General features: G+C 51.1%; 1 protein-coding gene across 1 annotated transcript in view; it reads left to right on the top strand.

Moving 5' to 3' along the window:
• The first annotated feature begins 227 nt into the window (after positions 1–227).
• The window catches only part of PDLIM1 (PDZ and LIM domain 1), a 45,504-nt gene continuing 30,694 nt past the window's right edge, over positions 228–15,037 (top strand). Inside the window, exons 1-2 of the mRNA XM_075717378.1 lie at positions 228–323; positions 12,751–12,902. Coding sequence (XP_075573493.1) covers positions 228–323; positions 12,751–12,902 — 248 coding nt within the window. The remainder of the gene's footprint in view (positions 324–12,750; positions 12,903–15,037) is intronic.

Raw genomic sequence — 15,037 nt, 5'->3', positions numbered from 1 at the left:
CAGAGCGCGGCGGCGGCAGCCGCCCGGCCGTGCCCGCGGAGCTCTGCCCCCGGGGCGGGACCGCCAGCCGCCGGCGGCGGGGCCCGGGAGCCCCGGGGAGGGGCCGGCGGCGGCGGCGGGGCCCGGGAGCCCCGGGGAGGGGCCGGCGGCGGGGCGGGGCGGTGCCGGTGCCGGTGCTGGTGCCGGCGGCGGGGCTGCCGGGCGTCCCGCGAGGTGCAGGCGCGCACATGGGGACGCACCGCATCGTGCTGCCGGGCCCCGGGCCCTGGGGCTTCCGGCTGGTGGGCGGCCGGGACTTCGAGCAGCCCCTCACCATCTCCCGGGTAGGGCGCGGCGGCGGCGGGGGGCGGCGGGCGGCGCTGGGGCCGGGGCCGCCCGGGACGGGCTCGGCGCGGCGGCGGGGCCGGGGGAGGCTGGGGCTGGCAGGTGGCTGGTGGTACAAAGGCAGCGCTGCCGACACAGCCGCGGCGGGGGGCGTGTGTCCGTCCGTCTTTTCTTTTTCTTCCCCCATTTATATCTTTTTAATGTTTATGGAGAAATCCGTGGTGGCCCACGCAGCCCCTTAACCTGGCTCTGGCCGGGGTCTGTGCTTCTTACCCACCCTCCCTCCCCCCTCAGTTTGTCGGGGGCGAGCCCCGTCCCGCAGGCGGAGGCAGCCCCGTCCCGCAGGCGGAGGCAGCCCCGTCCCGCAGGCGGAGGCAGCCCCGTCCCGCAGGCGGAGGCAGCCCCGTCCCGCAGGCGGAGGCAGCCCCGTCCCGCAGGCGGAGGCAGCCCCCTCGCTCCCGCCAGCCCGTAGTTTGGGGTTTGCAGCCCATCCTATGGGAAGCAGTCGCACTGAGGTGGTGTTGAACGTTCCCTTGCTTTTGCTTGCCATGTATAGTTAAAAGAAAAGCCTTTGTTTACAGAAGCCATACTAACCTATGTTAAGTGCCTCTGCCCGTTTCTGTTACAAGTTCTTCTTACCCCCACTTAAAGAAAAATTAGTTAGGAAATGACAATTAAAGTTTCACATCCAAACAATTTTAGTGGTGTAACTTAATTTGCCCTCCTCCGCTCCAGCGTTTGCCTGTAAAATGTCAGGGTTCGGTTCCGGCTGCATCACTTTTCTGTCCACGTACCCACCTGCACCCAGGCGTCCCTGCGTGCGGGTGCTCCCGCCCCGCTGCCAGCTGCTCCTCGCGGGGAGCTGGGCCCTGCCCCAAGCCACTCGCTGCAGACCGACGAAAAGCAAGGACACGTGTGCCCATCTCTTCCTGCGCGGGGGCAATAACCCCCAAACTCCCTGTCCCTCGGTGGCTTGGCGTGGGGTGTGCTGCTCGGCAGCTTGTTGGGGCTGGCTGCTGGCCTCCCTCCAGGGGAGAAGGAATTGCTCCCATTTCCAGCAATGCCTCTGCAAGCCCGGTGGGCCGCTGGCAGCGCTGGGCTCTAGCCTCTGCTGCCGCCTTTGCCCGGCTTCAAAGTCCCCATGGGCCCCACGTGAGGAAGGGCCATGGGAGCTGGGATATACAAGAACCCGAATTTCTGTGAACTGCCCTTAAAGAAGAACAGGATGGTGAAACTTGTGATTTTTTCTAAATACCTCCTGCCCTGTGGTGTCCTGCTGCGGGCTCCCGCTGCCAGAACGATGCCGGGTGCCATGGGGGAGGCTGCTGGCTCTGGGACCAGAAGAGCTGGCGAGTGCTGGCAAACCCACAGAGGGGGGGGAAAGTTATTAATTTTCTGTGTAACCTCTTTCAATTACAGTAATAATGCCTCATCCTTCTAAAGAATTTTTTGGACATGAAAGCAGCTTTAGCGTAGGGGAAGTGATATTTACTTCATTGTTATGGTAATTGTTGCCATTTCCTTCCAGCAAAAGACTCTGGGGCAGAAGTATGTCTGAAGTCCTACCTCGCTTCTCTTACCTCTTCTCCTTGGTGGCCTTTGTCAGTGCTTATGGGCACATACCAAGGGACATAGATCAGCAAAGTGGCAAAAATAACCACCTCATGAGAAACTGTGACCCTGGAGGCTAAAAGGTAGTAAAATAGCCTCTCTGGTGGTGGTGGTGACGTAAATGCTGGCAATTGGCAGCTCTTATCACGGCTTTCTCTTGTGGCCCCCCTGATATTTTTAAGTTCCCCTCCAAGACTTCAAGCCATTAATCTTTCCTGTGGTTCGCTGCTAGGGCTCCTGGGCTCGTCCCCTTGGCTCAGGAACAAAGCTCTCGGCAAGTCCTCCCTTCACCATGTAAAAAAAGATCTGGTCCTGTTTTAAAGAGTCTGATCTTCCTTGCATGGGGACTTTACGGGGCTATAACTTCATTTTTCTTCTTCCTTACTGCTTTTGGTACCTGTGTTCTAATCAGAGAGATTTTTGGGCATGAAGCCCTACTCTCCTCACAGGATGGGGCAAGCTCTGTCAGCAAGCTCTGGCTGTAGGACCGGCATCTGCCAAGGGTTATGAGGGCCTTCATCCCACCAAGGTGTGAGATGGGGGACCGCCTGAAGGGAATGAGAGGGTGGGGAGGCTGCAGCCCGTGACGAGAGCATTGCCCTGGGAGCAGGGGAGGATGCGGCTGTCCCGTCCCGCCCCTCCCCAGCACTGTTATGTGTTTGCTTTGTGCTGCAGCACATAGGTTGCGGGTCCGTGGCACAGCCGTGCTCGTGGGGAGCGCCGTTAGCAGCGGTGTGCAGGGCTGGCTGGGCTGCGCGCCGCAGGCCGGGCGTGCGTCCTTGATTGCACCAGGGAGCAGCATCGTCCTGCCGCTGCCAGCTGGGAGCGCGGCAATTTGGGTGTGCTACATGGGGGATGAGTCCCCTCCCGTGTGGCCGGTGGAGCCTGGCTCTGCCTCATCCAGGGCTGCCCGTCGCATTGATGCACTGATGGGGTCACCCTGCTGCTCCCAGTGTGTGGTGGGGTGCCAGGAGAGAGACATCCATCCAGTCATGGGCCTGAACTGGGGGTCTTGCAGCCCTCTTTGAACCAAGGTGCCTAAATTCAGCCTGTGTTGCCTGCCAGGAGCTCAGATTTGGCTTCTGGCAGCGTCGTCCTCATGGTGAGCCCTTGAGCTTGTCTTGGTATTTATGGCCCTCATCGCCATTGTACCTCAGCTCCTTACTAGGTGGCTTTTGGCTTCTCGAGCTCCCCTCTGATGTAGGGAGGGGTTTTTGCGCTGGTGGGAGGCAGCACCACTTGAGTTGTCAAGGCAGCTTGTTCCTCGGGGGGAGTCACTGGAGTTTAGCGCTGCGGTCCAGGGTCCAAGAAGGATGAGGAGCACCAGTGCCATGAACATGGGAGCCAGCAAAGCAGCCTGGCCGAGAGCTTCTGGCTGGCAGTGGCTGCAAGGCACCAATGGCCACTTATGCCTTCGGAGAGCGGCAGATGAAAGATTACGGTATTTCCACAGCTGCTCTTATCTTGTCTTTTGTTGCTGCCCTACTCCCCTTTCCACTTGAACTGTGTGTTCAAAACCGCTTCGGGCTCAAATACATCAGGAGCATCTTCTCGTGCGGACATCATGTTGGACCAGTCTTCCTGGTGAGAGCCGAGCGTGGGGATTTCACAAGTGTTGTGTGTGAGACTTTCTTGTGGAGTCCCCTGTCTCTTCTGGAGGGATGCGTCACAGATATTTCTGGTTTACATTTATTTTTAAAACTGTAGGGTTATGGTGGACACTATTACAGTCTTTGTTCAGAAAAAAACCTTACGCTGGTCTGTGTAATGAACCCTAGACCAAAGGCTGCTGGATTGCCTTACAGGAGTAGGAGGAACCCTTGTCTTTCTCACCCCTTTGGATGATACTGTGCAGTGAGTCAACAGGGTAGAGCTTTTCCCAAATCTTTTCTGAGCTGTGGACAGACACACTGCAGGATAATAGTGTCTGTGGAGCTGCCCTGTGCACAGGGTAGTTCCTGGTCAAATCCCTGTGAGATTGATGGAGGAAGCAAGCAACATGTTGCGTGTGGAGACACCCGGTGAAGTGGAGCTGGCTGAAAAGCAGCGCAGTTGATAGACCCCATCCTCCTCCATCCCTCAGGTAACGTGAGCTATTTCCTGTTTGGTTGCTTTTGATTTTGATAAACATTGGGGATTTCTGTTTCTAGTAGAATATATACATGGAACTGTCCAATAAACCTTGTTCTTGAGATGATTTTTGTGGTTTGCGCTAGCGGTGTGTTGATCTTGAACATCTGACCCAAAATACAAGCAGAGGGGAGTTTTGCTTTACATTTTGTCATGTCAGGAGCTCGCAGCCCCATTAAGGAGGGGTGTCTGGCAAAGCCTGTGAAACATGCCAAAGCCAGTGCACTTCTGTAGCTACATTTTGTTATGAAACTGAGCATTTTCCCAATGAAAAAGCAGTTTCAAGACAGGCCAGTTCTGCACATATATTAAAAAGATGAAATCTCAGGGTTGTGCCTGTTGCTGATTTCAACCCCAGTAATGTGAATTCATCCCTGTTTAGTCCGTTTCATCTATTCCTGGTATTTTAAAAGCTCAGGATTTATAGCAAGTACAGAATTGGAAGATAATTAGGTATTTCCTGGGTTTAGGGTGGGTTTTTTTAAGCATGGCTCCATGATCCAGTTCTATTAACTTAAAAATTGATTTAGTGATAAAACTGGACTTGATAGTCAAAAATCAGGCCCGGGACCGAATGCCGTGGTGTGAAAAGGCATCGGGGTTGACTTGGGTACTGGCTGATGCCCTTACCCCTGCTTTCAGCCGGTCACCGGGTTAGGAAGCAGCTGACCAAAGGCATCCCGGAGCCACTGGTGGTAGGGGAGTACGGGGCACCTGGCGAACAGGCGTCTCCGTGGGGGCTGAGCCGCTCAGCGGGACGAGCGTGGCAGCGGCCATGCGGAGACCGTCCTCCCTCTGGAGCGTGCCAGGGCTCAGCTGTGCGGCACAAGTGCCTGCCTCCGGAGCTGGGCTGCAGCATCTTCCCTGGACAGAAAGAAAGAAAAATAACCTGCGGCCACGGTCTGAGCTGCGGGGATTGCGGAGGCTGGATGGGGAGGCTTCTGCGCCCGGAGGGCTGGGATACCTCCTCCTCTGCCAAAGGAAACATGGGGCATGGCGGATGTGATAGGATTTAGGGTTGGGCTGTCTTTCCTCCTTGGCCCAGGGAGCCTGGCTGGTCCCTGCTGTGCACACCTGTGACCGCAGTTCTCTGCCGCCCGGCCCAGGTTTTGTGCCCATAACTGCAAATACACCACTGTTACGCTTGGCTCTCGTTCTGAGGCTGGCTTGGTGCAGGGAGCCAGCTGGGGAAAGCTGCTGGGGTTTATAGGAAGGGGAACGTGGCTTTACGTTTCCTGCACTGATGTTTTCTCTTGCGCTGCCGCTCCTGGCTGCCGGGCAGGGTGGGGGCTGCGGCAGCACCAGCCCTGCCGTGCCACGCAGAGCTGCACCCGTGGGACGCCGGTCTTTAGGGTCACCTGCCAAGAGCTTTTGTCCCACCAGAAGTGGCTGGGTTGATGTTTAGAGGAGGGCATGATGCCTTGTGTGTTTGCTGCTGGAGGGAGTCCTGTCTTGTCTGACAGGGGTGTGGTGTGGAGAGCGCAGGTCCACATCCCTGGTAATGTCCCTACAGACTTCGAAGTCAGTGTGAACCCTGGCAGCTTCTCAGGCAGCTGCTGGGGCTGGACAAGCCTGCGCTTCAAAGATACAAACAGCTCCTGAGGACAGGAAAGGACTTTGCTAATCTACCTGAGTGCTGGCATTCGGATGAGAAGAAATTGTCCTTAACTGTAGCAAGTGGAAAGCAGCAGAATTTTCTCGCATTAAAGACAGAGCGCTTCGGGGCACAGGACAGGCTTCATCTTTTCCAGCACTGGTTCCTGATTCTGGGGGGCAATTTTATCTTTAGAAAAACATTTAAAAGAATTAGGATACTAATCAAACACCCTTTGCCAGAGTTACGTGCAGGAGCAGTGCCCTTGCCTCTCCTAGGAGCCAGAGTTGTACTTTCTGCAGTTCACAAATTCGCCACAGGTTATGCGGTAGCTTGATGTCACCAAAATTTGGAGTACCCCTTTCTCCATCCCTCTTCCTTGTGTCCAGCATCATCTGGTGGGCTACATCTGGCCCACCTTGTTGCTGATGAGTTCTCCAAAGAACCTGAAGAGAGAACTCCACGTCGGGAGGGGATGTACCAGCCCTGTCGGGAGGGGATGTACCAGCCCTACCCCTACGTAAGAGCTTTAAGCCCCAGAACTTAAATTGACAAAGGTAAATGTTGGACTTGGGAGAAAGTCCTTTTTGTTTCCTGATCTGCTTGTTCCCAGGTGTCAAGTTACGTGTGGCTGCAAGCTGCCTGGTACCCTTCGCCCTCAAAAATCACTTTGTCTGTCAAGAGATGTATTTGGCTTGTAAAATGCTTTGGGTTTGAAGTGTGCTAATCAAAAGAACTGCAGCAAATGGATTTTTTTTTTTTTTTTTTTATAGTATAAACAGGGAAATTAAAGGAGCCCTTAAATATATAAACAACTGATGTTGTTCTGGACAGTGACACAGTGTCTTAGATGGTTGCTGATTACTGGACTTGTTGGTTTATTTAGAGGAGGAAATAAACCATCAGGAAAGGCCCCACTGATGAGCAGCTCTTTGTAATGTTTTTGAGGTCTTGTAAGAAATCTTTATGCTTTTTTTTTGTAATGTGAGGCATGTTGCAAAGCAAGCTATGGGGCCGAGTGACTCCTTGACCGCTGATCGTGCATCTGTCTGAGCAAATCACCTCACCTATGTCTTTTTACACCGCCTTCCTGAGGTCAGCCCTCTCTGCGTGGTGTTTAATGCCTTTTGTGTGTTAATAATCCTTATCTGGCCATCAGAAATAGGCAGGAGCCGAGGGCAGGCAGGAGGTTGAGGGTGAGCTGGGCTGCCAGAGGGGCTTGTGCAGTAGGAGCCCCAACCCCGCTGGTGCTTAGGGGCTTCCCCAGCCAGAAGGCATGTCCCCCTTCCTCTTCCTCTCTCCTGGTGATGGTGTGGCCTGGGCCAGCAGAGAGCAGCTGGTGAGCTGTGGGCTGTGGCAGTGTTGGACTGTAATGGCGCAGAGAGCGGTAGCAGCTTGGGAGGAAAGTCTTGTGGAGTTGCTTGTAAGGAACCGGCCTGTCGTTCCCCCTCCCCGAAAGAGAAGGGGTGGGGAACGTGCTTGCCTGAATTTTCTCATAGCCTTTGATCTCTGCTGATCCAGCTGCATGCTTTTTCTGGGAGAAACTGTGGCTGCTTAGCATAATACTCCAGCGCTGAGGACATTACTCATGGTAAAACAGTGTGTGGGGGTGGGAGGATTGGAGTGACTGTCAGAGATGTCTAGTTGTCACTGGTGGCCTTAGAAGTATGTTGCTGCATGTCTGTTCTGTCCAGCAAAGGTGCAGCTGGGTTTTTCCTCTCAAGCTCCGATAGGTGCTGTTTATCCACATCTGTTTCTTGGCTGATGTTAATTTTCTTGTTTCTTATCTCTTCATCACTCCTCGCGATGTGTGTCTAGGTGTGGAGTGATGGCTGTTGCCGGGGGCTGTAGGGTCTGTGAGAGACTGTGAAGGGCTGATGGAGTGAGCACGTAGTGTGCCTGAATGGATGGGGGGAGATGGCCAGAAGGAATTGAATGAATTTTAGACCCACCCATCTATCTGGACTCACATGGAGCTGCCTTATGCTGCTTTTCATAGAAATGCTTCCCACCCTTCCTCCCTCTCCTTTGCTGTGGGCAGTAGCTTCCCTTAATATACCCATTGCTGCCTCTCAGATTCTCGCCTGTAGAAGGAAAAAAGGCACCATATGTGCCTGTCCAGGGACTGCAAAGCTTGTTAGGTAGCATGTATGGAGGCAACTGCATCAAATGTAAAATATGGCTGTGTTTGGCTAGCTCTGGGACAGACAGACGTTTTATAAAGAGGGCCTAGGAGCTGGCTAAGCAGCCAAGTATGTCTCATTCCCTCTGGTAAATGAAAACGTTGTCTTTTCTATTGTAAACACACTTGCCCAAAGACTAGCTGAAGACTTGACGTGTCGTAGCAGAGTCCTTTGTTTGCTGCCTGGCTGCCAGTGCAAGGGAGCGATAGCAGGCAAACCACCTGGCAGGCAGAAATCTGAACTTCGTGGAGTCCCAGTGGTGTTGGCAAGGTGGAGCCCAAAGTGTGTGTGCAGGGAAGGCAAGGTGGGCGGATAGTTTTTCTACCCTTTTCATGACTGCAGAGCTTTTTTTATTTTTTTTTATATATATATGTGTGTATATACACACACACACGTGTGTGCGCGCACACGTGCATAATACACAAAGCTTCACTTTGTAGTATAAGCAAATAATGTATGTTTTTATTCTATCCATTCCAACCCTGAATCTGTGGGACCCCTTTAAAAAGAGGGGTTCAAGCCTATAACTGGTCTAAACCGTTATCTACTACACTGAGCTTTGCAAGAGTACACGTTCAAACCCACAGATTATGGGGAATATTTGTTTCTTCCATATGCTGGCAAATGTGTCTGAGCTGACATCATGGACCTAGTTTGATGTGTCTGGTTATAAGTATCTAGATTATTTCTGTAGTAGCCCAGATTTCTTACACAGAGACGCCAGTCAAGCAGAGCATCACCACAGGCATGCTCTGGTGAGCTCTGGGACCTGTTTTGGATGCAGTATGACGCAGCGCCGCTCAGCTCATCTCAGCGTTGTCTGTTCAACAGTGAAATGACCTAATGGCAAAGGGTTATACAATTGCCTGGGAGCAATCACCACAAGGTAGGGCACGGCTTCCTTTCCAAAGGAAGCCCTTGGGCATGATGTTACAAGGTGTGCAGAGCTTTATTCACCTGATGATTGTGTCCCTGGAGCTGGGAGGCTCCTGGGGCCCTGTGATGCTGCCCATGTCCCCTCTGGCAGCGGCTGCTCGACCCCAGTGGGGGAAGCCCAAGCCAGTTAGGCTATGCCTTTGCATGCGACTTAACTTCTTCTCCCAAGTAGTTAGCGATAGGACGAGAGGGAATGGGCTTAAGCTGCGCCAGGGGAGGTTTAGGTTGGAAATTAGGAAAAATTTCTTTACAGAAAGGGTGGTCAAGAATTGGAACAGGCTGCCCAGAGAGGTGGTGGAGTCCCCATCCCTGGAAGTGTTCAAAAAACGGGTAGATGTGGCACTTGGGGACATGGTTTAGTCTAGTCTACCCTTGATTGGCTTAGAGTAGACTTGGTAGTGTAGGTTAATGGTTGAACTGGATGATCCTAAAGGTCTTTTCCAACCTAAACGATTCTATGATTCTGTCATTCTATGAACTTGTGCAAAGTTGTGTTTGCAGGTTTTGCTCCTTGCAGTGTCTTTCCACTCTCCTCCCCTCCTCGCCTTCCCGTGCAGAAGTGCAGCGTATCTGCGCATGATTGGGTTGCCCACCTGTGCGAGGTGTGCAAGGCACTGCCTGCTGTCCCCTCAGCTCCTGCTGGTGTCTGCTCTGTCCTTGGTCAAGAGGGGAGGGAACGAGGTTGGTGCAAAGCTTTCAGTCATCTGAGAGAGCAGGAGCAAAGCAGTTTCAGGCATTGCAACATTTACTGGATGTCTGTGAGCCTGAAAGCTTTTGTTCATTTTTGGAGTCCTTTTGGTTGGGTTGTGTAAGCTGGCTGGTAGCTGTCAGTGCTCCGAGTGCCTCTGCCTGCCCCCACCAGCCTCACGCCTGCCCCTGCTGCTCCCCATGGATCAGGGAGGGGGAGGACAAAAATAAAAGCAGGAAAAGGTCTTCCCAGTGGCAGCTCTCTGCTCCTCCCTTAATAACAGAAATGCTTTTTGCTTTCCTGACTTAACTGATAGGTAAGCAAATCTCAAAAGCAGCATTGACAGCACTGAGATAAGCCCAGACCTTACTGTGAGGGGGGAGGGGAACATTATTAGTAGCTATTAATCATCCTGAAAGGATGGGGGATGGATTCCCTGCAGTACCGTGCCCTTGTGCAGACACGTTTGCTATGAGCAATCCTGGTAGGGAGTATGAGCTGGATGTTGCAGGGGAGCGGTTTGTGGAAGGTTGCATTTCAGGGCAAGTTATTTCCAGAACTGAAGAAATGGGATTTAAAAACATGTTTCCTTTTGGCAAATTCACTTATTTTTTTCATTACTGTGCATCCTTGTGGCTTCCCCTTAGGGGAGAGGTTTGTATGGTACCTGAGTGGATGTGATCGCCCTTGTGCTACCAGTGGCTCTTAACTGATGGAGAAGAGCACTCAAATTTCAAATTCCTCTGAAGTGGACGCAGAAGGGGAATGTGACACTGCAAGTGCTGGCAAAGCGCTGAGATGTTCCTGTGAATGCCAATCGCTCATCCTGGTGGCTCTTGGGTTTTTTTCCGGAGGCTTCAGTATTTCAGTGTCGCTGGCTGCTTCAGCTCAGCTGCTCCTTGTGGTGCGGGATCATTTCTAGCAGCCTGCCCCATGTTGTGTCGATTATCAGCCTTTAAATGTAAGCTATACAGCTGAGCCTCTGGCAGCATTCCAGCAGCGGTGTTAATCCACCATTATTTTTGACCCCTTGGCAGTCTGATCAAAAATGAATCACGGTAATAGTGTGCTGAGCTTGGTGCTCCTCACAGGGGTGAGTAATGTCCCCCTCTCCCTCCTTTGGTAGCAGAGAAAATAAAGGCATTGAGAAACCAAGTGACTTGGTCAAGGCCCAGCGTCCAGGAGGGGACCCACAACCTATCTCCTGTGACCTCCCTCGGGTGTAATGATGTCTTCAGGGATCTGTCTCATGGTTTCTGAAGCAGCAGCACCCAAATCCAGTGGGACTGTGGGCCACTTCCAGTGCTCAAGATTTCTTCAGGGCTGCCAGCTGTCCCTGTCACAAGGTTTACATGAAGATACTCTCAAGGCAATGGATCCAGTGGAGCGGCAGCAGGCTGCACTTGGCTGTCTTGTAGGCCACCAGTCAGCTGCAGGTTGCCGCTTGGGAGGTGATGATCTTCACATGTAAAGCAGATCTTCTATATCCATCTGTTGGCTTGTCTGGTCTTTTCATTAGCACTTCCTCTGTCAGTTTGTAGTCTGCTTACAGCATTAAAGTGGTAGGAAGGTAGGCAATCTTCAGTTGACTCATCTGAAGGTCTTTAGGTTAATGTTGAGTAGCTTGGCCAACCTGGACATCTGTGATGCGCATCTGTGTCCTTCCCTTTTCCGTGTAATACTGTCCTAGTAGAGAGGTGGAAAAAGAAGGGCATCTTTTTATCTTCCTTCTGGTTAGGGAAACTATCCCGCTACAGCTGTGCAGAGATGTGCTGAACAGCATCAGTTTTGGCCCAGGGAAAGCAGTGATTGCAGCTTATGCGTGACATTAGAAGGTGAACATTTCCCTAGGGGCAATGATTTGCCATCCCATCCCATATTAGGAGGGCTCTCTAAATATTGTGAACAATGTTTATGTCTGACAGCTCTGCTGTGATTGCTCAGCTGCTTTCCAGCATGCTGAAACCTAGCATGAATGTGTAGAATGAATACCAGTTGCAATGGACTTACAAACGAGGTGCGGCCCAGCTGCAAGGCATGCTTTAATCTGTACTCATGTCTGGGAGCAGGCCACCCTTCTCATTTCCTCTGCTTATTAAATAATTGATGAAAGCCCACGGTAATCATTACACTCCTTCCAAAAAGTCATTAAAACTGCACAAAATCTTACGTAGTGTTTGCAAAGCCACAAGCAAATGTGACATTCTTCACCCTCTGCCCAGGCAATAATTTTGGCCCAAAGAGGTCTCTCTTGTTAAGAGGACACATGTTCAGCAGAAGTAGGGGGGAAATGAATGAGCCGTTTAGTTGATTAGCTTGAAAATGCCAAGTTTTAGCTGGGACCATCCTTTTTCACAGGGGGTATCATACTGGTGGCATTGCTGCGTAGTGTCTTCTGCCTGGGATGTCAATGAGATTACGCCGAGCTCTTTGCCATCAGTCATTTCTCAGGCAGAGCGCAACACCTCTTCAGCAGTGCAGTGGTGTATCTGGGAAGCAAAACACCAAGCATGGAGAGGAAAGGGAGATGTATGTGGCAGAATGTACCAAGGTGAGCTGTGGTCAGGCTGGGGATGATGCTTCTACTTTTCCAGGAAGTATGGTCAGATTGTGATTTGAAGGTAAAGTTTCTGATGCCTTTCTCCCTCCCAGTCTGCTTGTTGGATCAAGCACTGCTTTGGGAGTGATCTCACTGAAGTCAGTGAGAGCCTGTTGCAGCTGTTCCTCGGCTAAACCAGATTAAAACTAAAGAAGCAATCAAAAATCTTGAGCCCAAACCTTTCTTCCAAGAAAGGAAGCAAATGAGATCATGATGCAGACAAAGGTGTTTGTGATTGGCGTTGACTGTATTGCAATGACTCTGATACTCTTTTCTGTCACCTCTGTTTTTAGAGGCTCAGGCTTCTTGGCTGTCCTCAGCACCTTCTGCTTTGCAGCACTTCTCCGTCCAGCAGAGAACAGAGTTGCCTTCTATATGTTCTTGCTCTCTTGCATGAAGCCAATTGCCTTGAGTGAAAATAGAATTTCTGTTATTTACCTGTTGTCCCCCCTAAGTTTCTATCTGTGGGTGCCAAAACAGAATTCTGCCCCTAATTTTAATACTGAGAGTATCCAGGAGGCCCAGATCCAGATAGCTTTCTGCTGAGAATTTACTTTCATTAATTTTTACCTCCTTGCTTCCAGGTACCAGCAAGGGAGGTCCTGAGTGCTCCAGCTGTTTTTCAGATGTTGCTATGGAAAGCTGCTCCCTGGAAAGTCCATTCATTCTTTCTGTTTTCTCTTAGGTGACTCCAGGGAGCAAAGCTGCAATAGCCAACTTGTGTATAGGAGACCAGATCATAGCCATTGATGGAGTGAACACGGATGCCATGACGCACCTTGAGGCGCAGAACAAAATCAAGGGTTGCACAGATGAACTAACTCTGACAGTCAGCAGGTATGTCGCTGAGCAAGACTGGGGATGGGGAGAGGGAGGGATGCGGGGTGGGCAGTAGCTGTGTTTTGGTTTGACAGCAGACCTCTCTGGCTGGTTTGTTTAACTTGACCTCTTAGCGCTTTGTCTGGCCAGGCGCTGGATTGCAAGAGGGAACTGCATTTCAGCCTTTAATCCTAATGCTGCTTGCATTTGCTGCACTTTGACCTAATGAAAACAACTTTCCCAGTGAGAAATTGGCTGATAATTTGTGGCAGAGGCTGTCAGCCTATTCTGTGGCTCCTGACAGCAAGAAATCAAAGACAGGTCTCACAAACTTCACTCATAGCAGAGGAGGTCTGACCAGAGATGATCTTTCTTCCTGTTGCACTAATTTAGCAGTCAGAATACATGGTTGTGTGTTGTCCAAGCTATTAATTGCCTAGTTTTTGCCATACACAGACTCGGAAAGGTTGTACATTTTGGAGCCTCTTGATCAAACAGCACTGACAGTGCTAAACAGTGATGACCGAGGCTGCATCAAAGTGCCTGTCAGGCATCAGTCTCTCCTGAGTCCTGAAAAAATAAAGGCAGGCAACAGCTGAGCCACAGTCTCTGTCAAAAGTGTAGAATACGGGCTGGCTTGAGCCTTCCCACCATCTCGAGCTGCAAAGCAACGGACAGCTTTATTCCTTTCCCCAGCTGTGCTTTGTTCTTGGGTGATCTTTGTACAGAGAAGAAATGGAGCGTGGGAAGGTAGGGGTCTGCTTTGCATTGACCCATTGCTTCTTAAAAGAACTGGAGCCTGTTTTTTTGGGGTGCTGTGGGTATAGCCTTCCTCTTGGTTCAAATTGCAGCCATGGATACTAGCACTTCTTGAAGTCAGATGGTAGATGCATCATGGCATTTCTAGTTGCTCTGGAGTGAGGTTTTTTTCCTGCAGCCACCTTCCCCCAGGGCGATCGTACATCAGCTTCACAGCAGATGCAGGGGAAGTGCTTTCAAAAGAAGTGCAAAAGCATGCCTTAAATGACACAGTAGTTCAGTTGTTCAGGGCTTTTCTGTGATAAACAGAAACCTTTTACCATAGCTTGATAATGTCAGGAGTTCAGCAGGCATTTCCCAGTTCAGGATGAAGTGATGGGTCTTGGCCAAAAAAAGCCTGACAATTCATTGAGGGAATTCACAGAGGGAAGAACGGAGCACAGTGCAGGCAGTGTGAATGGGTGGTGAGCATTGCAGCAGCCTGTTAGCCCCAGAGTTTCTCATACTGGCCTCTAAGTTGGCAGTCTGTAATCTTCCTGTGAAGGAATGCTCCTTTTCCTCTCCGAAATATCCGTCTGCTTGGCTTAGCAAACCAATGCCATGTAGTTCTGGCTGGGAGAGAGGAGGGGAGGCAAGGGCTCTTTCAGCCTGCAGGCAAGCTCACTCTTACAGATCATTGAGTCTGTAAAATGTGTTTGCTAATGTTAATTACAAAGTCGTTAACTTTATAGCTACCCCATGCATGTTTCATCGGCCTTGGGTGTGGAAGCTGCCCAGGGAGAGATTTCTAGCTGGATGTGCAGCTGTGTAAAACCATGCAGGGGCTTTGAGCTAGCACAGCCCAACTCTTTTTTCAAGACCCCCTTTCAAGAGGTAGCATGAGTGTGTGCCGGGTGCTTCTGCTGCTGTACTGATCGATGAGTACTGCTGACAAAATGGCCAAGAGTGTCAAGACTGCAAGTAAAAAGGAGTGATCTAACTACTTATCCACTTTATGGTTTGCTATTACTACCTATTGCTCTATGTAAAATCCATTTTAGATGATTCTAGGCGACTTTAAGTCTTTGGCCCCCCTTCTTTGGGAGTAAAGTTCTGCTTAGGGAAGAATTGCTTACTTGTTTGGAGATTTGATAGCTGCTAGAGATGTGTTTGTAGCAGGGAATATGATACTGCAGAGCACTTTCTCGGAGGAGAAGGCTCTCTCTTAATGCCAAAAGACAGTCATGTGTATCGTGATCTTTCCTGGTTGTACTCTGTTGAGAATATTTTATCCCTATGCCCAGCTGTCTCCTTCTGGGCTCCCATAACTGTGTTGTCCCAAATGCAGCTGGACTCAGTGGTCAGAAATGCAGTGTAGTCTTTGTTGCTGAGGCTGGAGCCCTTCTTTACTTTGC

This window comes from Pelecanus crispus, chromosome 10 (genome assembly GCF_030463565.1).
Source record: "Pelecanus crispus isolate bPelCri1 chromosome 10, bPelCri1.pri, whole genome shotgun sequence".
NCBI lineage: Eukaryota > Metazoa > Chordata > Aves > Pelecaniformes > Pelecanidae > Pelecanus > Pelecanus crispus.
Note: the sequence above shows the minus strand (reverse complement) of the source record. Positions and strands in the feature narration are given on the sequence as shown.